This window comes from Cetorhinus maximus, unplaced genomic scaffold, assembly GCF_964194155.1.
Source record: "Cetorhinus maximus unplaced genomic scaffold, sCetMax3.hap1.1 HAP1_SCAFFOLD_135, whole genome shotgun sequence".
In the NCBI taxonomy this organism is placed as follows: Eukaryota; Metazoa; Chordata; class Chondrichthyes; order Lamniformes; family Cetorhinidae; genus Cetorhinus; species Cetorhinus maximus.
The window spans coordinates 250,957-278,258 of record NW_027596133.1 but is presented as its reverse complement, the minus strand read 5'-3'; the positions used below and the strand labels follow the sequence as shown (position 1 = coordinate 278,258).

The 27,302-nt window shown below is 46.8% G+C and overlaps 1 protein-coding gene across 1 annotated transcript in view; it reads left to right on the top strand.

Annotated features, from left to right (window-relative positions):
- LOC144672872 (SCO-spondin-like) overlaps positions 1 to 27,302 on the top strand; it is a 168,098-nt gene that overhangs the window by 80,598 nt on the left and 60,198 nt on the right. Inside the window, exons 10-13 of the mRNA XM_078534862.1 lie at positions 7,249 to 7,383; positions 15,925 to 16,165; positions 17,346 to 17,498; positions 23,019 to 23,065. Of these exons, the coding sequence (XP_078390988.1) occupies positions 7,249 to 7,383; positions 15,925 to 16,165; positions 17,346 to 17,498; positions 23,019 to 23,065 (576 nt within the window). The remainder of the gene's footprint in view (positions 1 to 7,248; positions 7,384 to 15,924; positions 16,166 to 17,345; positions 17,499 to 23,018; positions 23,066 to 27,302) is intronic.

Here is a 27,302-nt window from a genome sequence, read left to right as displayed (position 1 = left end):
CTGTATGGCAGATTTATCCTTCCTTACCTGAAGAGACCAAAACTGTACACACTACTCCAGGTGAGGTCTCACTAAGGCTCTATACAATTACAGCAAAACATCTTTACTCCTGAACTCAAATCCTCTCGTGATGAAGGCCAACATACCACTCACCTTCCTAACTGCTTACTGCACCTGTACGTTAGTTTTCAGTGACTCAATGAACAAGGAAACCCAGGTCGTTGTGGACATCAACACTTCCCAATCTCCCTCTGAAGTGGGAGGTGAAAGGGCTAAAAACCAAATACAATGGACAAAGAGATGGCTTTTGATAAACCACAAGTCATAGTCTGGACCAGATAAGAATCAGAGACTATGTGTATACATTGAATAGGAGTGGATAATGTGATCATATTGCAAACACGTGTGGTAATAAGCCCCTCACAACCTGCCCCTCCCCCTCACATGAACGCCAGCGACTGTCAATGAGGGGCCCATGTTGCCAAGTTGTCCATAATTAAATTGCACTCACATTGCTGAGAGTGACACAATCGCAGACATCAAAGCCTGTACAAGATTATCATTTTTAAAATTCATTCATGGGATGTGGGCATCACTGGCTAGGTCAGAGGGCATTTGAGAGCTGTGGGTCTGGAGTCACGTGTAGGCCAGACCAGGTAAGGACGGCCTGGTAAGGATTTCCTTCCCTAAAGGTCATCAGTGACCCAGATGGGTTTTTACAACAGCTGATTCATGGTCGCCATTAGATTTTTAATTCCAGATTCTTTTTTGTTAAATTCAAATTCCACCTTCTGCTGTGGAACCCTGGTCCCCAGAGCATTTCTCTGGAATACCACTCCAGGGACTACACCACCAGCTCCCCTGAGGGTACGCTCCGCTAAGGCATCTCACACATGAGGAACCCCTAACTCTGCAACTACAGCTTTCTGAAAGAACTTGCACATCATCCATTCCGGCCAGTGGTCCAGTTCCTGATGTAGGCGACATGTGCAATATTCCTGGCTTCCATATCCATTGGGACACGGGGAGATGGTGGTGTTGTGGTAACGTCACTGGATCTGTAATCCAGAGGCCCAGGCTAATGCTCCGGGGACCTGGGTTCAAATCTCACCACAGCAGCTGGGGGAATTTGAATTCAGTTAATAAATCGGGAATATAAAGCTAATCTCAGTAATGGTGACCATGAAGCTACCAGATTGTTATAAAAACCCATCTGGTTCACTGATGTCCTTTAGGGAAGGAAATCTGCTGTCCTTACCTGGTCTGGCCTACATGTGACTCCAGACCCACAGCAATGTGGTTGACTCTTAACTGCCCCCTGAAATGGCCGAGCAAGACACTCAGTTCAATTAGGGATGGGCAACAGATGCTGGTCTTGCCCAGTGACACCCACATCCCATGAAAGAATAAAGAAAAATCCCTCTGCTTCCTGCACAAAGCACATCCTGTGACACCAGGAATGCAAATCCAGCTGAGGGAGTGACCGGTGTTCCCTGCAGGATACAGGACCTCTCAAACGGTGAGGCCTATACATAGGCCAATGGGTAACCCTGCAGTGTAACCAGCATCATGTCTGACATACACCTGCTATCTCCTCATGGAGTCTGACCATTGAGCCTCCCTTAAAGTTAAACTTGGACAGACAATGAAAGATAAAAGGAGCATCTCAGTGTTTGACCTTTAGACCTCTGGACCCTTGTGTGATACAGCAGTAAAAGAGGAAGCCCTCCAAAGCATCACAACCTTGATCCTGTTGACAGCATGTCAAGGTGCACCTCAGCATGTCACCCTCATGATTACTGGTAAGAATAATGTTACCATTCTTTGTGAGCTCTAGTGCACATAAACACACCAAGCCATGTACAAGTGTAAGTAAATATATTCAGTAAGTGCTCAGGTGTGCCATAGACAATGTGAGAAGTGTAACCGCGGTAAACCCACAAGAACTAGGAGTGGGAGGCAACCATATGGCCAGCTTGCGCTATTCAATACAATCGTGGCTGTCCTTGACCTTAAACTCCATTTTCCCGCCCGCTCCCCACATCTCAATTCTCTGAGAGACCACAAATCTGTCTCTCTCAGCCATAAATATATTCAACAATGGAGCATCCCCAATCCTCTTGGGTGGAGAATCCCAAAGATTCACAACGTTTTAAGTGAAGAAATGTCTCCTCGTCTCAGTCCTAAATGATCGGCCCCTTATCCTGAGACTGGGCCCCTATGTTTTAGATTCCCCCGACCAGCAGAAACAATCTCCCAGACTCCACCCGATCAAACCCCTTCAGAATCTTTGATGTTTCAATGAGATCACATCTCATTCTTCAGAACTCGAGAGAATATTGACCCAAATTACTCAGCCTCTCAGCATAGGACACCCCCCTCATCCCAGGAGCCAATCTAGTGAACCTTCACTGTACCGCCTCCAATGTAAGTTTATCCTTTCTTAAATGTGGAGACCATAACTGCACACAGTGCTCCAGATGTGAAACTCTTTAGTGCTCTGGGTGAAAGGTGCCCTTCACTCTCACACTCCTACAAAGCGCTCCCCCTGTGTTGCCTCGGAGGAGGTGGAGGCAGGCTGCACACTTGCCTGTCCAAGAGGGTGGTGAATGTTTGGAATTCTCTGCCCCAGAGGGTTGTGAAAGCTCAGTCACTGAGAATGTTCAGCACAGAGATTGATAGATTTCTAGGTATTAAAGCATCAAGGGATAATTGGCTAGTGTGGGAAACTGATGTTGAGGCAGAAGATCAGCGATGATCTGGTTGGAAAGCGGAGCAGACTCGAGGGGCTGAGTGATCCACCCCTGCTCCTATTTAACCCTGTTCCCAAACAGCAATGAGGAGCGTGGTGGCCTGCCTAGTTGCGCAGGCACCCATTGAGGATTTCCTTTAGACTGCAGCCTCTGCACCCCTGCATGGGCAGTTGTTACTGGGACATGTGCAGCAGAGGAGGGATCTGGCAGAGGGCTGGGGAGGTAGAGGAAGATGAGGGTGCTGAAGAGCTATCAGTACCTTCACCTTCCTCAGTGACCTGCACGGTCCCAGGTTGGCCTTCAGATGGGGATGATGGGACTGGCTGCTGGTGCAGCAGTCGTCCATTCCAGAAACTGCTGGGCCAACCGTGTGACCATCCTGTTAAGAGTACACAGCTCCTCGTGTATTCCATGGGTGTCAGTGCTCACACTCGGAGCGGACTGATCCAGGCGAGAGGGAGGCCTGCACCCTTTCCTGGCCAAGAGGCTGCTCTTGGAGCCACTCCGAGTGTTGCTGCATGTGTCTCTCCACAAGACTGGCCAATTTCTCATGGTCAGAGCTCATGACAGGGATGTGCTCCTTCATTCACAGTCCAAGAGCTCCCACTGCCTTAGAGAACTCAGCCAGATGTCCACACATCTGCCCCTGACTGGACAAATACTGTGCCCCAAAAGGTGACTCTTGAGGTTCCACATTCCTGTCCACTGGGGCATCATCGTGTCTTTAATACCTCCTTCGAGACAGACACGTGCACCGATGTCTCTGGCTCTGACACCTCCTGCTGCACTCTGGTGTGTTTGCTTACACTCTGTGCCACCAAGTCTAAACATGTGTCAGAATCATACTCCTCAAGACTGAGTTTTTCTTTTACAAAATGGAAGGACCTGAAGTGATCTGGACATTTGGACTCTAACCTGGGATTTTATAAAAGGTCACAAGTTCACCTTGTTAGAAATGTCAGCAAGCAGGCCTTATCCAAGCTGTTCCAGTACAGCTACAACACTGGCATCTACCCGGCTGTGTGGAAAATTCCCCAGGTATGTCCTGTACACAAAAAGCAGAACAAATCCAACCCGGCCAATTGCCCCCCCATCAGTCCACTCTCCATCATCAGTAAAGTAATGGAAGGGGTCATCAACAGCGCTATCAAGCAGCACTTGCTTAGCAATAACCTGCTCACTGAGGCTCAGTTTGGGTTCCGCCAGGGCCACTCAGCTCCTGACCTCATTACAGCCTTGGTTCAGACATGGACAAAAGAGCTGAACTCCCGAGGTGAGGTGAGAGTAACTGCCCTTGACATCAAGGCAGCATTTGACCGAGTGTGGCATCAAGGAGCCATAGCAAAGCTGGAGTCAATGGGAATCAGGGGGAAACTCTCTGCTGGTTGGAGTCATACCTAGCATAAAGGAAGGTGATTGTGGTTGTTGGAGGTCAGTCATCTCAGTTCCAGGACATCACTGCAGGAGTTCCTCAGGGTAGTGTCCTCGGCCCAACCATCTTCAGCTGCTTCATCAATGACCTTCCTTCCATCATAAGGTCAGAAGTGGGGATGTTCGCTAATGATTGCACAATGTTCAGCACCATTCACGACTCCTCAGATACTGAAACAGCCCATGTCCAAATGCAGCAAGACCTGGACAATATCCAGGCTTGGGCTGACAAGTGGCAAGTAACATTTGCACCACACAAGTGCCAGACAATAACCATCTCCAACAAGAGAGAATCCAACCATCTCCCCTTGATGTTCAATGGCATTACCATCACTGAATCCCCCACTATCAACATTCTGAGGGTTACCATTGACCAGAAACTGAACTGGACTAGCCATATAAATACTGTGGCTACAAGAGCAGGTCAGAGGCTAGGAATCCTATGGCAAATAACTCACCTCCTGACTCCCCAAAGCCTGTCCACCATCCACAAGGCACAAGTCAGGAATGTGATGGAATACTCTTCACTTACCTGGATAAGTGCAGCTCCCACAACACTCAAGAAGCTTACCACTATCCGGGACAAAGCAGCCGCTTGATTGGCACCACATCCACAAACATTCACTTCCTCCAACACCGACGCACAGCAACAGCAGTGTGTACCATCTATAAGATGCACTGCAGGAATTCACCAAGGCTCCTTCAACAGCACCTTCCAAACTCACGATCACTACCATCTAGAAGGACAAGGGCAGCAGATAGATGGGAACACCACCACCTGGAAGTTCCCCTCCAAGCCGCTCACCATCCTGACTTGGAAATATATCGCCGTTCCTTCACTGTCGCTGGGTCAAAATCCTGGAACTCCCTAACAGCACTGTGGGTGTACCTACACCACAGGGACTGCAGCGGCTCAAGAAGGCAGCTCACCACCACCTTCTCAAGGGCAACTAGGGATGGGCAATAAATGCTGGCCCAGCCAGTGAAGCTCACATCCCGTAAATGAATAAAAAATACACCTGACCGAAATGATACTTGAAAAGATCTGATTGTTTTGAATAGCATTCACTTTAACTGATGGAGAAAAAAACTGAAAAGGAAGGTTGGTAACTTGCTGGAACTCACATGGGTGAGAAGGAAAAAAACTTGAGTTTTGAAGGCTGTCTTATTGGAAAACGAGCTGAGGGAGGAATGCTCCTTCTTTACCTTGCCTGAAATTGTGTGTGGCTATCAACCTGTAGCCAGAGAACCATCATCTGAGTGTAACTGGTCTGCATTTGGAGCTGCAAAGCTGAGACCAGTTGGTGAGAATCTCCAGACGTCCACTGGGACCATCCCCATCTGCACACGAGGGAACTCCAGATCTACAGCGTTGAGTCCCTGCTGATTTTACCCTTTATTTTATACCGCCCATACTCCAAAGCCCATCTCTGCAGAGAGACTCTGTATGTTTGTCCTTTGTTTGTCTGTGTGCGTGTGTGTGTGTGCTGGGGAATTCTTTAGAAAGAGATAGATAGTTATTCTTCCCTATTACAATTGTGTGTTAACCAGTACTGAGTATTTGAAAGATGCCTGGTCAGAGTCTCTTTCTTCTGGTTGTGAGACACAATTGGCCATTTCGGTGAGAAAATTAAACATTGTGGGGCTTTATAATTCACGCACTTCTCCCATCCTGGTTGTAACACATGCTACATTCTTCTGAAGTGTTGTATTTGAGTTAGCAACATGTGCCTACTCAGGTGTGATGCAGCCTCCTCGTACAGCTCTTCCTCCCTTTGAGGCCTGAGGGACAATCTGACCTGGTTTGTGGGGGTAGGGTGTTGCGGAGTGGTGAGGCAGCAGAGCTGGGACCTATGTGAATCACAAAAGGAGTCAAAGTGAAAACACGCTCTGATGCATGCCACTGTGTTTAACCATGCTCGCACTGCTGGTCTAATTCAACCCCACCCATGCACTCACTCTCATGCCAACATCTTCTTGTGCCCAGCAAAGTGACAGTAAAGCCATGACCACCATGTACCAAGGTGATTTCAACATAGCCTTTATCACCTGCTAATGGCAATTCACCATCACCAGTTGTTCAGGGTCACTGGCAATCTCATGGGTTCATACTGGACTGGAAACGTTAACTCTGTTTCTCTCTCCACAGATGCTGTCAGACCTACTGAGTTTTTCCAGCGGTTTTTTTATTTGAATTTCAAATCTCCATGGTTATCTGTTCAATGGGATGGATGTGTCTCAGCCAGGCTGACCCAGCCTCAATCGGCCATCTCCAAGGTGTTCTTCAGCCTTTTCGATTGCATTGACAACATGAGTTGATGTTAGCCTGATATATTGTGCATGAGGGATATTGCTCACTCACGTGTTCTGTGCACACCTACATGGACAGCTTACACTTACAGGTCTTGATGCTGAAGCCAGATCTCGCAGCTGAGAAGCAACCTGTAGATTTAACTCTTCCCTTGGAGCTCTGTGTGGATGAGCCAAGCCACTCACCTTGCTGGGAGAGTTTGTGTTGGGGGGGGTTGCATTGAGTTGGGGGCTGGGGGCAGGGTTTGGGTGGGTGAGGTGGGGTTTGGATTGGGGGTTTTGTGTTGGGGGGGTTTGGGTTGGGGTGGGGTTTGGGTTGGGGTGGGGTTTGGGTTGGGGTGAGGTTTGGGTTGGGGGGGTTTGGGTTGGGGTGGGGTTTGGGTTGGAGTGGGGTTTGGGTTGGGGTGGGGTTTGGGTTGGGGGTTTTTGGGTTGGGGTGGGGTTTAGGTTGGGGGTTTGATTTGGGTTGGGGTGGGGTTTGGGTTGGCGGGGTTTGAGTTGGTGGGGTTTGGGTTGGGGTGGGGTTTGGGTTGGTGGGGTTTGGGTTGGGGGGGTTTGGGGTGTGGGGGTTTGGGGTGGGGTGTTTGGTTTGGGGGGGCTTGGGTTGGGGTGGGGTTTGGGTTGGGGGGGTTTGGGTTGGGGGGGTTTGGGTAGGGTTTGGGGTTGGGGTGGGGTTTGGGTTGGGAAACGTGGGTGATGTTGAGCACAATCATAAATTCTGACCTCAATGTTCCTACCTTGTGTCTTCTGTCAGGTGTTGGTGGTTGTCCAGTTGGCCTGGAGTATGTGGATTGTGCCAATAAATGTCCTCGAGCCTGCATAGATTTCCAGAGTGGAATAGTTTGTTCTGACCCTGGAGTGTGTGAAGCTGGTTGTCGTTGTCCTGATGGTGAGTGGCTATGATCATTCTGTCACTACTAATAGGGCCCCTGGGTTAAGGGCTAGAGTTCCCATTCTATTTATACAAGTGCAAACATGGAAATGAACAGTTTCCATGGCCCCAAGGCAGCCCACAGCACTTTGTGGCCGATGAACTACTAAAGTGTCGTCACTGTTGTAATATGAACAGATAAACTGGGTGCAGGTGTAGGCCATTTGGCCCCTCGAGCCTGCTCTGTCTTTCAATAAGATCATAGCTAAGAATCTAGCTACCCCAGCCATAAAAATACTCATTGACCCAGCCTCCACTGCTCTCCGAGGAAGAGAATTCCAAAGATTCACGAGCCTCTGAGAGAAAAAATTTCGCTTCATCTGGCTTAATTGGGAGACCCCTTATTTTTAAACTGTGCCCCCTAGTTCTAGTCTCTCTCACATGGGGAAACATCCTCTCCACATCCACTCTGTGAAACCCCCTCAGGATCTTATGTGTTTCAGTAAGATCACCTCTCATTCTTCTAAACTCCAAAGGATACAGACGCAGCCTCTCCAAACGTTCCTCATAAGATATTCCCCCCATCCCAGGTATCAGTCGAGTGAACCTTCTCTGAACTGCTTCCAACACATTTATATCCTTTCTTAAATAAGCAGACTAAAGCTGTACACAGTATTCCAGATGTGGTCTCACCAATGCCTGTACAGCTGGAGCAAAACACCCCAACTTTTATATTCCATTCCTCTTGCAATAAATGCCGACATTCCATTTGCCTTCCTAATCACTTGCTGTACCTGCAGACTAACCTTTCCTGAATAATGTACCAGGACACCCAGATCCCTCTGTACTTCAGTTCTACAATCTCTCTCCATTTAAATAATTTGCTGCTTCCCTATTCTTCCTGCCAAAGTGGACAAGTTCACACTTTCCCACATTATACTTCATCTGCCAATATTTTGCCTACTTCCTTAACTTATCTATATCCCTTTGCAAACTCCTTATGTCCTCTTCACAACTTACTTTCCTGCCTATCTTTGTATCATCAGCAAATTTATGAACCATACATTCGGTCCCTTCATCCAAGCCATTAATATAAATTGTAAATAACAAAAGCAAAAATAAAAATATCTGGAAATACTCAGCAGGTCTGGCAGCATCTGTGGAGAGGAACACAGTTAACATTTCGAGTCCGTATGACTCTTCAGCAGAACTAAGGAAAAATAGAGAAGAGGTGAAATATAAACTGGTTTAAGGGGGGGAGGTGGGACAAGTAGAGCTGGATAGAGGGCCAGTGATAGGTGGAGATAACCAAAAGATGTCACAGACAAAAGGACAAAGAGGTGTTGACGGTGATGATATTATCTAAGGAATGTGCTAATTAAGGGTAGAAAGCAGGACGAGCAAGGTACAGATAGCCCTAGTGGGGGTGGGGTGGGGTGAAGGGATTGAAATAGGCTAAAAGGTAGAGATAAAACAATGGATGGAAATACATTTAAAAATAATGGAAATAGGTGGGGAAAGAAAAATCTATATAAATTATTGGAAAAAAGGGAGATCGGAAAGGGGGTGGAGATGGAGGAGAGAGTTCATGATCTAAAATTATTGAACTCAATAGACAAGTGCAGGACAATTAAGGGAAGCCAACATGGATTTATTAAGGGAAATCATGTTTAACTAACTTGCTGGAGTTTTTTGAGGAGGTAACAGAGAGGGTTGATAAAGGAAATGCTGTTGATGTGGTGTATATGGTTTGATACAGTACCACACAACAGACTTGTGAGCAAAGTTCTAGCTCATGGAATAAAAGGGAGAGTCGGCACTTGGACAAGAAATTGACTGAGTGACAGGAAACAGAGAGTAGTGATAAAGTTATTTTTGAGGCTGGAGAAGAGTTTGTAGTGGAGTTCCACAGAGGTCAGTGTTGGGACCCTTGCTCTTCCTGATATACATTAATGACCTAGACTGTGGTGTTCAAAGCATGATTTCAAAATTTGCGAATGATATGAATATTGGAAATGTTATCAACTGTGATGGGGAAAGTCTTGAACTTCAAAAGTAGTGAGTGTTTGCAGCTCGAGGAACTTCAGATCTGAGCTAAGGAGCTGGAGTCTGAGCTGCAGACATTGCGTCACATCAGGGAGGGGGAAAGTTACCTGGACACTTTGCCCCAGGAGGCGGTCACACCCCTCAGATTAGGTCATTCAAATTTGGTCTGTGATCAGGGACAGGAGGGTGTGACTGCAGGTGAAGCAGGTTTGGGGACCCAGGGGGTAGCATTCGCAACTGCCCAACAGTTACGAGGTTCTGGCCAGCTGTATGGACGAGAGCGGGGACTGTAGGGAGGATGAGCGAACTGACCTTGGCACCCTGGTACAGAGAGCCATTCAAGTGGGGGTAGGAAATAAGAACATAGTAGTGGGACCCAAGTTTCTCACTCTAAAACTGATTGCTAAATTCTACCATACTTTGGTCAAGGAGGCTGTGAGGGTGTCCTTGAAGCATTTCCTCTGCCCTCCTGGGCCTTGCTTACCGTGTTGAAGCTCGGAGTAGAGCGCTTGTTTCAGGAGTCTCGTGTCAGGCACACGGATGGTGTGGCCCACCCAGTGGAGCCGATTGAGCGTAGTCAATGCTTCGATGCTGGGGGTGTTGGCCTGAGTGAGAACACTGACGTTGGTGCACCCATCCTGCCAATCGATTTGTGGAGGCAGCGCTGGTGGTACTTCTCCAGAGTTTTGAGGTGCCTGCTGTATGTAGCCCATGTCTCTGAACCATATTGGAGGGCGAGTATCACTACTGCTCTGTAGACCATGAGCTTGGTGCCAGGTTTGAGGTGCTGGTCTTCAAACACTCTCTTCCCCAGGCAGCTGAAGGCTGCGCTGATGCACTGAAGGTGATATTGAACCTTGTCATCGATGTCTGTCCTTGTTGACAGGCGGCTCCCAAGGTTTGGAAAGTGGTCCACGTTGTCCAAGGCCTGGTCGTGGATTTTGATAACCGGGGGTGGGGGCTGCTGTGCAGTGTGGAGGGGGCAGGTTGGTAGGGGTCCTTTATCTTACGAATGTTTAGTGTCGTACACCTCGGTGAAAGTGTTGACGATGACTTGGAGCTCGGTCTCCGATATGCTCAGACGCAAGCGTCATCTCTATACTGTAGTTCAAGGACAGAGGACGGGATGACCTTGGATCTGGCCTGCAGGCGGCAGAGGTCGAACAGGTTCCTGTTTGTTCTGTAGTTTAGTTCCACTCCAGTGGGGAGCTTGCTGAGGGTGAGATGGAGCATTGCAGCAAGGAAGATTGAGAAGAGCGTTGGTGTGATGATACAGCCTTGCTTGACCATGGTCCGAATGTGGATTGTGTCTGTGGTGGATCCGTTGATCAGGATCACGGCTTCCATGTCATCGTGAAGCAGGCAGAGGATGGTGACAAATTTTTGGGGGCAGCCGAAATGGAGCAGGATGCTCTGTAACCCTTTGTGGTTGATAATCAGAGTCATAGAGTTACACAGCACCGAAACAGGCCCTTTGGCCCATTGTGTCCGTGCCAGCCATCAGGCACCTATTGTCTTCCTATCTTTGGATCTTACCAATGCTGGTCCATGTGTTGAGGGTCCATTGATCTCTTTGGTTGCCTTGAAAAGGTGTGCATGTCATACATGTACATGAGGAGTTGAATTTCCTGTGCTTTCTCGGTCCGAATCCCAGATGCTTCTTTAAATTTCAGCTTTGACTGTCTGGTGGGCAAACTTATTTTCTCTGGAGTTTGGATCCTGTTGCCAGGTTTGGAATGCAGTCCATTAACAATCGATGAGTTTGCATATTTCTGTATCGCTCTCATCAAACCAGGCTTGGTGTTTTTTAGTGGTGTGTCTAATGATTTCTTGGCATGTATGAGTGAAGATGGACTTCAATGATTGCCAGTCATCTTGAATGTTGCTTGATGGTGTGATTGTCAGTTCCTGTATTTACCTATTTATTTATGAAACCCTTTGGTGATCTACCATCTAGAAGGACGAGGGCAGCAGATAGATGGGAACATCACTGCCTGGAAGTTCCCCTCCAAGTCACTCACCATCCTGACTTGGAAATATATCTCCGTTCCTTCACTGTCACTGGATCAAAATCCTGGAACTCCCTCCCTAACAGCACTGTGGGTGTACCTACACCACATGGACTGTAGCGGTTCAAGAAGGCAGCTCACCACCACCTTCCCAGGGGCAATTAGAGATGGGTAATAAATGCTGGCCCAGCCAGCGACACCCACACCCCATGAATGAATAAAATAAAAAAGACTTGCTTAACAAAATAAAAGCCCATGGGATCTAGGGGAATGGATACAAAACTGGCTCAGCGGCAGGAAACAGGGTGATTGTTGACGGGTGTTTTTGTGACTGGGAGGCTGTTTCCAGTGGGGGTTCCACAGGGCTCAGTACTGGGTCCCCTGCTTTTTGTGGTATATATTAATGATTTGGATGTAAGCGTAGGGGGAACGATCAAGAAGTTTGCAGCCAGCACAAAAGTTGGCCATGTGGTTGATAGTGAGGAGGATAGCTGTAAACTGCAGGCAAATATCAATGGACTGGTCAGGTGGGCAGAAAAGTGGCAAATGGAATTCAACCCGGAGAAGCGTAAGGTGATGCATTTGGGGAGGGCTAACAAGGCAAAGGGTTACACAGTAAATGGGAGGTTACTGAGATGTGTAGAGGAAGTGAGGAACCTTGGAGTGAATATCCAAAGATCATTTGTAAAATAAAACCAGTTACTGATTCACTCTGGCCCATTACACTGTCCTGTCCTAGCAATCTTACTCCACAAAACCTGCTTACAGTAAACTTCCATTGGCAACAAAATAAACACAACTCCAGCCTCTGTTCACAAGACAATTATGGATGACAAAGGTCATCGAGCCCAGCTCGCCTCATCCATCCAGAATGGCACATGAATGTATTTATTAGGAGCAGGAGTAGGCCACTCTGCCCCTCGAGCCTGCTCCGTCATTTGGGAACATTGCCTATGTTGTAGCAGTGACGATATTCAGAAGTATTTAATTGGCTGTGAAGCGTTTTGAGACATCGTGAAAGATACTGTATAAATGTAGATTTTGACTTTCTTTCATTACATCAGCAACGATGGTGGTGTAGTGGTATTGTCACTGGACTAGCAATCAAAAGACCCAGGGTAATTCTCTGGGTACATGGGTTCGAATCCCGCCATGGCAGATGGTAAAATTTGAATGATGATTGTGAAATCATTGTCAATTGTTGTTAAAAATCCATCTGGTTCACTAATGCCCTTCTTTCTATAGTCACAATGTGACTGACTCTTAAAAATGGCCACTCAGTTGTCACCACCACCTTCTGAGAGGCAACTAGGGATGGGCAATGAATGTGGCCCAGACAGAATGAGTGTAACACTGGTAAAATTGGAGGCCTAATGCTGATTATCTAAGGGTAATTAATCACAGAGCAATCAGTCTTCTATAGGCATATAAATAGTAAAAGGAGGTGTAGGGCTGATCATGGACCTAAAAGGGAATTTATACATGGATGAAGGGGCCATGGCTGAAGTATTAAATGAATACTTTGCATCCATCCTTATCAAGGAGGTCGATGCTACCCAGGCCTTGGTGACAGACGAGGAAACTCTGTCACTGGATGGATTCAAAAAACTGTCGGTACTTAAAGTTGAAAAGGCATCAGGACCAGATAAGATGCATCCAAGGATATTGGAGGAAGTGAGAGTAGAAATTGCAGGAGCACTGGCCATAATTTTTCAGTCTTCCCAGACTCGGGTAGAGCCAGAGGACTGGAGAATTGTAAACATTACCCCCTTGTTCAAAAAAGGTTGTAAGGATAAGCCCAGCAATTACAGACCAGTCAGTTTAACTTCAGTGGTGGGCAAGATTCTAGAAACAATTATTCGGGATAGAATTAGTAGTCACATGGAAAAATATGTGTTGATAAGGAAGAGCCAGCATGGATTTCTAAAGGGGAAATTGTGTTTAACTAACTTGCTGGAGTTTTTTGAAGAGGTAACAGAAAAGGTCGATGAGGGTAATGCTGTTGATGTGGTGTACATGGACTTTCAAAAGGCATTTGACACAGTGCCACACAACAGACTCGTGAGAAAAGTTATTGCTCATGGAATAAAAGGGACATCAGCAACATGGATACAAAATTGGCTGAAAAATAGGAAGTAGAGAGTAATGGTCAATGGATATTTTTTGGACTGGAGGAAAGTTTGTAGTGGAGTTCCCCAGGGGTCAGTATTGGGACCTTTGCTTTTCCTGATGTATATAAATGATCTAGATATTGGTGTGCAGGGGACAATTTCAAAGTTTGGGTATGATACAATGCTTGGGAGAGTTGTAGCCTCTGACAAGGACAGTGTAGGACTTCAAAAGGACATAGACAAGTTGGTGGAGTGGGCAGATAGGTGGCAGATGAAGTTCAATGTGGAGAAGTGTGAGGTGATGCATTTTGGTAGGAAGAACATGGACAGATGATATAAAATAAGGAATGAAATTTTGAAGGGGGTTCAGGAGCAGAAAGAGCTGGGTGTATCTGTGCCTAGATCATTGAAGGTGGCAGGACAGGTAGAGAGAGCAGTTAATAAAGCATATAGTATCCTGGGCTTTATTAATAGGGGCATAGAGTACAAGGTTATGCTGAATTTATATAAGACACTTGTTAGACCTCAGCTGGAGTATTGTGTACAGTTCTGGGCACCACATTATAGGAAGGATGTGAACACATTGGAGAGAGTGCAGAAGAGGTTTACAAGAATGGTTCCAGGGATGAGAAACTTCAGCTATGAGGGTAGATTGGAGAGGTTGGGACTGTTCTCCTTGGAGAGAAGAAGGCTGAGAGGGGATTTGATAGAGATGTTCAAAATCATGAGGGGACTGGACAGAGTAGATAGGGAGAAACTGTTCCCACTCGTAAAAGGATCAAGAACGAGAGGGCACAGATTTAAAGTGATTTGCAAAAGAAGCAAATGGGACGTGAGAAAATCTTTTTCACACAGCGAGTGGTTTGGGTCTGGAATGCACTGCCTGGAAGTGTGGTGGAGGCAGGTTCAATCGAGGCATTCAAGAGGGCATTAGATGATTATTTGAATAGAAACAATGTGCAGGGGTACAGGGAAAAGTCAAGGCAATGGCACTGGGTTATAATGCTCATTTGGAGAGCCAGTGCAGGCATGATGGGCCGAATGGCCTCCTTCTGTCCTGTTAAAATCCTGTGATTCTGTGATTCTTGAACTGATGTTAGGAAAGTCCCTACAAATAAATCACTACATTTACAAAACGATTCAACTCTTTAACTAATATAATATTACCATTCAAGGGCAATTAGGGACGGGCAATATATTCTGGCCAAGCCAGAGGCACCCACATCCCATCAATGAATAAAGAAAAAACTCTGACTTTTCTGGCCCCAGCCCACAATATATATAAATGGCATCTGCCCTTTTACACTATAAACACTATGTCCAGGATTTATCTATGAGCAGCTTAGGAACAATGTCGTTTGAATTTTGGATCTGAATTTTTCAGAGAAGAATGAAATAAGGTGCATAACTTCAGTGTGGTCCTAACTCAGGAACAGGATTGTTTCCCCTTCCCTCAGAATCTGTCATACAAATTGTGTTGGACATTGTGAATTTACAGCTTAAAATGTAAACACGTAATTAATAAATAAAAAACTCCAACATCACAAAGAGTGACACCCCCACCCGACGCCAACCCCTAGTCTCTCCCCATGCCACCCCAATACCCCAACCTCCAAACTCCCCCACCCCACCAACCCAACCCCCTCAAACTCCCCCTAAACCCCAAACATCCCCAACCCCTCCAACCCTTCCCCCAAACTCCCATTCTCTCACTCCTCCATCACCTCCAAAACTCCCCCCATCTCCAACCTCCAACCTCCCCCGACCCTCTCCCCTCACCGACCATCTTCTCTCTCCCACCCCACCCCACCCCCCAACATCAATTTGCTGTAAATTATAAACTTCACTCACCACTTTCCAAGCAGGAACTCTCTCAGTTGCTGTGCTGCTACTGTTGACCTTCGGGCAACTTCGTGATTTTCTGACTGGGTTTATAAGGTGTCTGGGTTTATAAGGTGTCTGGGTTTAAAAGGTGTCTGGGTTTAAAAGGTGTCTGGGTTTATAAGGTGTCTGGGTTTATAAGGTGTCTGGGTTTATAAGGTGTCTGGGTCTACAAGGTGTCTGGGTCTACAAGGTGTCTGGGTCTATAAGGTGTCTGGGTTTTCACCCAAAAGTCCCAGAACCTGTAGGGCTACAGACCGAATGCTGGAAAGTGGGATTAGGCTGAGGGGACTCGTTTTTTAGCCGGAACAGACACGATGGGCTGAGTGGCCTCTTTCTGTGCCATAAACTTTCTATGATTCTAACAAGGGGACACAACGTTAAAATTAGAGACAGGCCTTTCAGGGGTGATGTCAGGGAACACTTCATACAAAAGGGGAGTGGCGATCGCAAACTCGTTCCCAAAAAGCTGTTGAGACTGGAAATGTGAAAGGTCCCTCTGCTGTTTGCAGGTTACCTCGAGCAGGATGGCGTCTGTGTGGCTCCCTGGCAATGCCAGTGCACTGATACACTCGGACAAACCTGGGCACCAGGGAGTATGCGGCATATCGACTGTAACAACTGCACATGTGCTGAGGGACAGATTACCTGCTCAAATAACACCTGCCCAACCTCTGACTGTTCCTGGAGCCAATGGTCCACCTGGTCCTCGTGCAGCATCAGCTGTGGCACTGGCATTCGATCACGGTTCAGGTGAGACATCTTGGAAATCAGCAGTTGGTGAGAGGTGGGGGAAGTGTTTAATACAGACGGTTGGTCGGAAAGGGAATTCTCCATCAGAAACTTTCTGAAAGTTTATAAACAGCAATGTCTTAAAGCCAAAGGGAGATCCCACGGGAAAGGGCGGCCAGGTCATTTAGTCTGCCGGCCCTTGTCATGGTGCCATGCTGCCAGGTGAAGGGGAGTGGCGATGGGGGAGGGACTGTATTGGAAATGGTTGTAGGAGGAATTGTTAGGAGAGATGGATGAGGTAGGTGAGCAAACGGAGGAACTGAGGGAATGTTTGATGAAAGGAGAGGCCTGGTCTCTTGTCAGTGTTTTGGGAGCAGAGTTACGGAGGTTATCTACCCTTCCTTCTCACCTCATGCATCTATTGCCTACCCCTGTACTGTCATGTTCTCTCTCTCAACCCTTAGCTCTATATCCTCATCCCACACTCCCTCTTTACTTGCCCCATCCCACCTGCTCACCCAGTCTCCCCTTGTTTCCTTCTTCTCATCTGACTGAGTCCGCACCCAAATTGCTGTTTTCTTCCTGTCCCATTCTCAATCTGTGCTCCCCTCTCCTCAGCCCCTCATTCACATTCTCTCACAGCAGAGCAGAGCAGAGAGCCAAGATGGGAGATACAAGGAAAAGGCTGGTGAAGGGGGGAGAGTGGGGAGAGGGGTGGATGCAGGGCAAAGGGTCACTGTGGAGAAAGTTGAGTGGGTAAAGGGTAGAGGGGACTTAGGAAGAGTGAATGTGCAAGGGGACTGTGGATGCTGGGGGAGAGGAGTCACTGGGGAGACAAAAGGGAAGCAGTGGGTGTGGGGAAGGGGAGGATGCAGAGAGTGCAGGGTGGGGTGGGCGTGGGGAGGGGGATGAGGGAGGCATGGGGGAGGGAAACGTATTGTGGGCACGGGGATGCATTGTGTTTGTGTGCACTGAAAGTGGGGAGAGGGAGGTGGGGGCAGGGTGGGGAGAGGGAAGCGGGGGCAGGGGGGCAGGGTGGGGAGGCGGGGGCAGGCTAGGGGGAGGGAGGCAGGATGGGCGGAGGGAGGGAGTTGGGACGGGTGGGGAGAGGGAGGTGGGCTGGTCACTGTGTGTAGAGATGACCCTCTCTGACCTGCTGTTTGCTGAGTAACAATTTCTGTTAAACGTTTTGATTTTGTAGAACGCCAACTTCAGGTTCACCTGACAGGAAATGTCAGCAGGAAGAGGCCCAAACCAAACCATGTGACCAAGGCCCGTGTCCATTATTGTGTCCCCATGATGACCAGGAGATGCAGCTGGGGGAGAGTTGGTTTGTGGGAGAATGCAAACAATGGTAAGAAACTCAACAGGTCTTTCACCCTAAGAATGCTCCCCACCATCTTCAAATATTCGACAAAAATGAACAAAGAGGGATGCCCAATGAGTTAATCCAGGAGGTGGATTTGGAGGAGGGACGGACCAGGGTGAGGATTTTTTCTTCATTCTTTCACAGGATGTGGGTGTCACTGGCAAGACCAGCATTTGTTGCCCATCCCTAATTTCTCTTGCACTGATTGGCTTGCTCGGCCATTTCAGAGTCAACCACATTGCTGTGGGTCTGGAGTCACATGTAGGACAGACTAGGTGAGGATGGCAGATTTCCTTCCCTAAAGGACATTATGAACCAGAGGTACAGAGGAAGATAGGAGCCCTCGAGCCGGTTCTGCCATTTAACTAGATCATGGCTGACCTTCTATCTCAACACCTTCTCCCTGCACTACCCCCTTAATGTCGTTGGTATCTAGAAATATATCGATCCTGTCTTGAAGATACTTAATGACTGAACTTCCACAGCCCTCTGGGGTAGAGAATTCCAAAGTTTTGCCACCCTTGGAGTTAAGAAATTCCTTCTCATCTCGGTCCTAAATGACTGACCTGTTGTCCTGAGACTGTGTCCCCTGGTTCTAGACCCCCAGGCAGGGAAGCATCCTTCCTGCATCCTGCATCTATCTTGTCGAGCCCTGTAAGAATTTTGTACACTTCAATGAGATCACCTCTCATTCTTCTAAACTCTAGAGAATACAGGCCCAGTTTCCTCAACCTCTCCACATGGGAAAATCCCACCGTCCCTGGGATCAGTCTGGTGAACCTCTGTTGCACTCCCTCAATGGCAAGTCTGTCCCTCTTACGTAAGGAGACCAAAACTATGCACAATACTCCAGGTGAGGTCACACAAAGACTCTGTACAATTACAGCGAGACAACTTCACCCCTGAACTCAAGTCCTCTCATGGTGAAGGCCATTTGCCTTCCTAATTGATTGCTGCATCTGCCTGTTACCTTTCAGTGTCTCATGAACAAGGACATAAACACATCCCAACTCTCACACTTTAAGAAATATTCTGCATTTCTGTTTTTCCTACCAAAGTGGTTAACTTCAAACTATTCCATATTATATACTATCTGGAGTCTTCTTTACTCATTCATTGGATGTGGGCTTCACAGGCTAGGCCAGCATTTATTACCCATCCCTAGTTGCCCTTGAGAAGGTGGTAGTGAGCTGCCTTCTTGAACCGCTGCAGCCCATGTGGTGTAGGTACACCCACAGTGCTGTTAGGGAGGGAGTTCCAGGATTTTGACCCAGTGACAGTGAAGGAACGGTGATATATTTCCAAGTCAGGATGGTGAGTGACTTGGAGGGGAGCTTCCAGGTGGTGGTGTTCCCATGTGTCTGCTGCCCTTGTCATTCTAGATGGTAGTGGTCGTGGGTTTGGAAGGTGCTGTCGAAGGAGCCTTGGTGAATTCCTGCAGTGCATCTTGTAGATGGTACACACTGCTGCTACTGTGCGTCGGTGGTGGAGGGAGTGAATGTTTGTGAATGTGGTGCCAATCAAGTGGGCTGCTTTGTCCTGGATGGTGTTGAGCTTCTTGAGTGTTGTGGGAGCTGCACTCATCCAGACAACTGGGGAGTATTCCATCACACTCCTGACTTGTGCCTTGTCGATGGTGGACAGGCTTTGGGGAGTCAGGAGGTGAGTTACTCGTCACAGGATTCCCAGCCTCTGACCTGCTCTTGTAGCCACGGTATTTATATGGCTAGTCCAGTTCAGTTTCCGGTCAGTGGTAACCCCCAGAATGTTGATAGTGGGGGATTCAGTGATGGTAATGCCATTGAACATCAAGGGGAGATGATTAGATTCTCTCTTGTTAAGAACATAAGATATAAGAACAGGAGTACACCTTGAGCCTGCTCCACCATTCAAAAAGATCATGGCTGATCCATTTGAGTTTCAAGTTCCACATTCCCATCTAACCCTGATAACCTTTGAGTCCCTTGCCTAACAAGAATCTATCTACCTCTGCCTTAAAAATATTCAATGACCTCATGTCCACCACCTTCTGAGGCAGAGAGTTCCGAGGTCACACAACCACCTGAGAGAAAAAATTCTCCTCATCTCTGTCCTAAAAATGTGACCCATAATTTTAAAACACTGCCCCCTAGTTCTGGATTCCCCCCCAAGAGGAAACAACCTTTCAACGTTCACCTTGTCAAGGCCGTTCAGGACCTTATATACTTCATACAAATCACCCCTCACTCTTCTAAACTCCAGTGGAAACAAGCCCAATCTGTCCAACCTTTCCTCATAAGACAACCCACTCACTCCAGGTATCAATCTAGTAAACCTCCTCATAACCACCTCCAATGTATTTACATCCTTCCTTAAATAAGGAGACCAAAACTGCACACAGTATTCGAGGTGTGGTCTCACCAATGCCCTGTATAACTGAAGCATAACATCCTTACTTTTATATTCAATCCCTCTCGTAATAAAGGATAGTAATCCATTAGCCTTCTTAATTACTTGCTGCTGGAGATGGTCATTGCCTGACACTTGTGTGGCATGAATATTACTTGCCACTTGTCAGCCCAAGCCTGGATATTGTCCATGTCTTGCTGCATTTGGACATGGACTGCTTCAGTATCTGTGGAGTCGCGGATGGTGCTGAACATTGTGTAATCATCAGCGAACATCCCCACTTCTGACCTTATGATGGAAGGAAGGTCATTGATGAAGCAGCTGAAGATGGTTGGGCCGAGGACACTACCCTGAGGAACTCATGTAGTGATGTCCTAGAGCTGAGATGACTGACCTCCAACAACCACAACCATCTTCCTTTGTGCTAGGTATGACTCCAACCAGTGGAGAATTTTCCCCCTGATTCTCATTGACTCCAGTTTTGCTAGGGCTCCTTGATGCCACACTCTGTCAAATGCAGCCTTGATGTCACCTCACATCTGGAGTTCAGTTTTTTTGTCCATGTTTGAACCAAGGCTGTAATGAGGTCAGGAGCTGAGTGACCCTGGCGGAACCCAAACTGGGCATCGGTGAGTAGGTTATTGCCTACCAAGTGCCGCTTGATAGCACTGTTGATGACCCCTTCCATCTAATGACTGAGAGTAGACTGATGGGGTTGGATTTGTCCAGCTTTTTGTGGACAGGACATACCTAGGTAATTTTCCATGTTGCCAGGTAGATACCAGTGATGGAGCTGTACCACCACACTATTTTCCTGCACTATTCCCTTATTCCCTTATCCCTTCATGTCTGTATCTAGGAATCTATTGATCTCTATCTTGAATATACTCAATAACCGATCATGCACAGCCCTCTGTGGTAGAGAATTCCAAAGACTTACCACCTGAGTGAAGAAATTCCTCCTCATATCAGCCCTCAATGGCCTACCCCTCATTCTGACACTGTATCCCCTGATTCTAGACCCCTCCAATCAGAGGAAACATCATTGTAGTGTGGCCCACTTACACCTGCTAGAAGCCACATATATTCACACTCAGGGACATGTCCCTTGCAAACAAAAGGAGCATTTACGCATTTTTCAACTAAACAAAAGCTTGTCAATGGCAATGCTTCTACCAATCAGGGTTGACTTGCCAACCAATCAGCACTCTCTTCTCAAGCAGTATAAATAGCTTTTCCCTTTACATTTGGTATTCTTGCTAATCTGTCCTGATGAGTGCAAGATGAAAAGCTTTGACAGCATGTCTTTTTTCAGCAATACTCAAGTTCTGTTCTACCAAATGGCTATGATCAGCTTAGTTTCCGTCCTGTCTGAATTCCCTCTTTGGTTCCCACCCCCCTGCCAAGCTGGTCTAAACTAGCTGAAGGGAGTTTGGGTGAGGCTGTGAACAGATGGCTTTCCACAATCACATTGGATTGGTGTTGAACATTTGAGCAGCTGGCTGGTAATGTGTAGCTTTTTCAGTCTCTGGGTTCCAGGATTATTGAACTGATGGATTTGACATTATTACAGCTAAGGACAAACACACAGTACTGAGAGGAAACAGGACATTGGGAAGCAGGGATTTTGGAATTATTTAATGAAAACATTCTTAGAAAAAATAACTTGGAAATCAAACTTAGAAATAGCTCTGAAGGATAATAAAAAATACAAATGTTCCAGGGAGCTAGTCTCAAAGAGTCACGCTGAGAAAAGAATGAGAAAGAGAAGTGGAGATTAACCTGAATGAGAAATAAGATGAAGAGCAATTGACTTAGAGACAGAATATAGAATAACATTCGGCATGAATTAGAGGCTGCCATTTTTATCTAACATGATAAAATTCTAAAGAAGCAACAGCAAAAACAACAAAGGACATTAGGGTTAGTGTGAGGCTACAACAGTTAATGCCTTTCTCCTGTAATTAGAGCAGCCTGTGAGACTGCAGTTCAGTGAATGTACCTTCATATTTGAGGGTTTTATATGGTAGCTGCCATCTCTGTAATCCTCTCCTTTGAGATATCTGTGCTGCTCTAATTCTGATCTCTTGAGTTTCCCATTTTAATCGCTCCACAATTGGAGGCTGTGCCTTTAATTTCTGATAACTCTTGAGCTTTAGGGAAAATCCTGTATTTCTTTTGGGAATGTCCCTTCAAGACCAAAGTAAAACTAGGATAATTCTGGAAAAGAGGGTAATTAGTTTTCCTGGGTATGAGGTCATTAGACTTTTGAGAAATGCCCATGTAACCTGAGGTTGCTATGTGGATGAAAGTTAAAAATGCAATGTGTTAATATACAGCCAAATTACATCTGGTCTCGGAACCCAGCGAGACAGATGTCTGTATATGGAACAGACCAGAGGAGACACTTGTACAAGAAGCCGTGTGTGTAATATAATTAAAAAGAACAGAAAGCTGAAGACAAGCAGTGCAGGGATTATGGATTGGACAAGACTATTGCTGATGTTTCAGTTTTGTTAGAGCCAATGAGACCATTTAGAGAAGTTGGAGAAGAGAGCCTCTGGGGATTCTATACCATCAAGCTGGCAGTGAACCTAGCTAAGGGGGTTCTGCAGGGGTGTGCTCTGGGTGTCAATCCTATCCGAGAATTTTGGATGGATTATGGCCACCAGTGAAAGCAACTCGAGGGCCAAATCCATTGGATGGGAAGTGAGAGACCCAACACAGTGAAGGCTGAGTTAGAAAGAATGTGAGATTGCTCGTGGTCCTGCTTTTAATTACATGAGGCATCTCCTTTTTGTATTTTATTATTTAAAGTGAAATATTCCTTTATGTTTGAAATATTCTTAACCTGTTAACTAGCATTTGAATTCTGCTGATTTTAGATGGTTTGTTACAGTTAAAGTTTTAAAAAGTGAACCTTACCATTGAGCTGAAATGTTAAGCCTGTTTCTCTCCACAGATGCTGCTGGATCTGTTGAGGACTTCCAGCATTTTCTGTTTTTATCTCAGATTTCCAGCATCTGCAGGATTTTGCTTTTGTACAGAGAGAGTAGCTTTGACTGACCCAGTGGCTCATTATGCAGCAGACTGTCCTTACAGTGTTTCTTTTTACAGCTTGTGCACCCCTGAGGGAATCTACTGCCAACCCCTGGACTGTAAAGGTAAGACAGCAAATTTGTTCTGGAATACACATATTGGGAAGTGTCTCCAGCTGTTCCAGCTCGAGCTCAGGAATTTCAAGGGCAGCTGGAGTCACTGCAGATCATCAGAGAGGGTGGGAGTTTCCTGGATCGTACGTTCCAGGAGGCAGTCGCCCCACAGGCAGTGCGAGTTTGGGATAGCAGGGGAGAGGCCGTCAGGAAGAGTAGGAAGGGGCAGGAAGTACAGGAAGTCTTTGAGGTGTGTGCCAATGTCAAACACACTTAGTATTGGAGACTGCTGGGAGTGAGGGTAACCTGAAGGAGAGCAGCCTAGACCATGGCATCAATGGGCAAGGGACTGTACAGGAGGGAACAGCAGAGAGTAGAAACACACTCATTATAGAGATCCTATAGTCAGGGGACAGACAGGCATTTCTGTTACTGTCATCCTGAGCCCTGCATGGTGTGTTTATCACCCTGGTGCCAGGGTAAAGGACATCACAGAGAGGGGGCACAATATCCTGCAGGGGGGTGGGAGTGAGCCAGAAGATGTTGGTACCAACAACATTTAGGAGGCAGGTATTGAGGTTGTATGTTCAGGTTGTCAGGAGCTAGGGAGGAAGTTTAAAAAGTAGGACCTTGAAGGTAATAATCCCTGGATTACTCCCGGTGCCACTCGCTAACCAGAGTAGAAATAGGAAGATAGGGAAGGTCAATGAAGCCATGGTGCAGGAGAGAGGGCTTCAGATTCTGGGGGCATTGGGACCAGTTCTGGGGCCAGAAGCACCAATTCAACATAATTTAAAATGAGTTCTCGGGTGACTGAAGACTCCAATGTGAGACCTACAGTCTCTGTCACAGGTGGAGCAGGCGGTGGTGAGGGGAATGAGTGGGTGGGGTGCCCGGGTTGCCACGCACTCCTCTCTCTGTTGACACTTGGTTTCAGCTGGCCCTTGGCTATGAGACACGAGGTGTTCAGCTCCTTCCCGGATGCTTTCCCTCCACCTCGGGTGGTCTTGGGCCAGGGATTCCCAGATGTTGGTGGGGATGTTGCACCTTTCCAAGGAGGCTGTGAGGGTGTCCTTGAAGAGTTTCCTCTGCCCTCCTGGGCCTTGCTTACCGTGTTGAAGCTCGGAGTAGAGCGCTTGTTTCAGGAGTCTCGTGTCAGGCACACGGACGGTGTGACCCACCCAGCGGAGCTGATCGAGTCTGGTCAACGCTTCGATGCTGGGGGTGTTGGCTTGAGTGAGAACACTGACTCACCTCCTGTCTCCCCAAAGCCTGTCCACCATCTACAAGGCACAAGTCAGGAGTGTGATGGAATACTCCCCAATTGCCTGGATGAGTGCAGCTCCCACAACACTCGAGAAGCTGGACACTGTCCAGGACAAAGCAGCCGCTTGATTGGCACCCCATCCACAAACATTCACTCCCTCCACCACCGATGCACAGTAGCAGCAGTGTGTACCATCTACAAGATGCACTGCAGGAACTCAACAAGGCTCCTTCGTCAGCATCTTCCAAACCCACGACCGCTACCATCTAGAAGGACAGGGGCAGCAGATAGATGGGAACACCATCACCTGGAAGTTTCCCTTCAAGCCACTCACCATCCTGACTTGGAAATATATCGCCATTCCTTCACTGTCGCTGGGTCAAAATCCTGGAACTCCCTCCCTAACAGCACTGTGGGTGTACCTACACCACATGGACTGCAGCGGTTCAAGAAGGCAGCTCACCACCACCTTCTCAAGGGCAACTAGGGATGGGCCCAGCTGGCAACGTCCATGTCTCGTTAAAGAATAATAACAATGGGTAGCTCAGCAACTTTATTTACGCATGTTGGTGTCTCCTGGGCCCACTGGAGGCTCCCCTCCCAAGGTCTTACTCACCCACCCCCCACCCCCCCACAACTCTCTTCCACATCCAGCCCAGCCACCCAACCCCCCTCAGCCTCCTTTCCAGGACCTGGACCTAATGATACCCCAGGACTTAGCTTGGTGTCTGAGATCTGTAAGAGTTTCCTGCTCCTATTGCCCCATTTAAACAGTTCTTGGAGCTTAGGATTTATAAAGAACAAAATTATACAGACACAGTGTTTTGATGTTTTATTGTACCCACTAATGTCCCTAATACTGATATTTCTATGATTAGTTAAAATAACAAAACCCCAAGATTAAAGCAACCCACCCCCAGTACAAAACCTCCTGTGGCTGGCTGAAATTGACACCCCAATTCCCAGCTAACCCACCACAAAGTCGCCACAACTCGGTATAAAACTTACAAAATACAGGCAAAACACTACACCTTGTCCCGAAACCCCCCAACCAATATGACAACGATTTGACTGAAACCGCTGACAATCCCCAACACGGCTGGTCTGCCCGGTGTTGCTTCGTAGGTCCTGAGTCAAGGTGATCAGCCCTGACTCTTCTCCCAACTACAGCACCTCACTCCAGTTTTGACCACCTTTATAATAATCCATATTATAAATATCACAGACACATCTCCTTTGCCATCCTGCTAATCACACGGTGTTTAGCAACTTGTGATCCTCTAGTTTATTCCAAGTCCTGACCCAGACTGGGCTGTAGACAAACCCAGTTCTCACGTTATTTCCACAACAGGAAACAATGGATCCCACCCCACAGTGAGGGATCTCTGGCTCCAAAAGTGATGGACATGTCAATGCTTTTCCTCCTCCCTTGGCAGGAGTGACTGGTGCTGTGTAATGGCTGTCGTCTGGGGCAGTTATGCTCATGGAATTCCCAATTTCTTAATTGGGTTATGTGATGGCAGCTGAACTGTACCACTGGATATGATTAATTACATCAGGCTGAAGCAGTTACCTTTCACCATTGATTTGATGACGCTCTCCTTCCCAGTCTCTTCATTGCATCAGTTCTTTTGTGACATTTAGAATTAACCCCTTCCTGCATAACCTGCCTCTGTGTGTTCGTGCTGAGGTTTGGCTTTGATTTTACAGTTCTCATGTCCATGGGTTTTTGGGAATTTCATATTCTATAATTTTCCCAGTTGGAGGAAATTCTGATCCTGCAGACCCTCTTTGTTAGGACTGCCTGTAGCCCCAGAAGCTGCCATCACTCAAACCTGGCACTGCTGGCACTACAGCACCGTGAGCCAATCCAGAGCCATGGCTACCCGTAAAATCCAGCCTGAGGATTAAGGTGGATCAAGGAGTGGGTATTTTAGACAGTACTCAAAAGAGAATAGTATCATATTCAATAGGAATTGACTAAGAGTGACTACAAGGAATATACAAAGACAATTTCCAAATGCCTATAAACACATGTGGTGAATGAGGTTGGTGAACTACAAACACAAATAGCCATATGGGAATATGGTGCAGTGGCAATAACAGAAACATGGTTTAAAAATAGTGAGGACTGGATGCAAAGTGATCAGGAACAATAAAGAAGGAAAAAGGAAGATGGGGTGGGAGTTTTATCAAGGAAGACATTGTAAAGTTTCAAAGAGGGGATGTCCTTGACCAGTCAAGGACAAAATCCATTTGGTTAAAGTTGAGAAGCAAAGGGGCGAGCTCTCGCTACAGGAGGTGTTCTATAAGCCTCCAAATAGTGAGAGAGAGACAGATCAAGGAGTAAATCCGCAGGGAAATCCGCCTGAGATGTGCAAGGAAGATAGAATGGTAACACTAATTACCCAAATATCAATTGGGATAATGTTAGAGCAAAGGGTAAGGAGGCAAAGCAGTTCCTAAATATGATTGGGAGAATTTCCTTCATCAGAATGTCCTCAGCCCAACTCAAAAGGAGGCATTTCTGGATCTGGTGCTGGGGAATGAGGTGTCCAAGTGGACCTAATGCCTGTTGGGGAAACGCTTCAATAAGAGTGATCATTGTGTCAGAAGGTTTCAATTAGTTATGGAAAAAAAACAAGGAACAATCTAAAGTAGAATTCCTTAACTGGAGGATGACTAACTTCAATGTGATGAGAAGAGATCTAGCCAGGCTAAAATAGAAAAATTATAATGGAACAATGGGTGATCAACCAACTAGGTAACAGTCTATTTTAGATCTAGTATTGTGCAATGAAAAAGGATAATTAATAACCTTGTCAACAAGCCTTTAGGAAAGAGTGACCATAATATGATGGAATCTTACATTAAGTTTGAAAGTGGTATAGTTCAATCAGAGACTAAGATCCTAAATCTAAACAAAGGAAACTATGAAGGTATGAGGGGAAAATTGGCTATGGTGGATTGGGAAATGACATT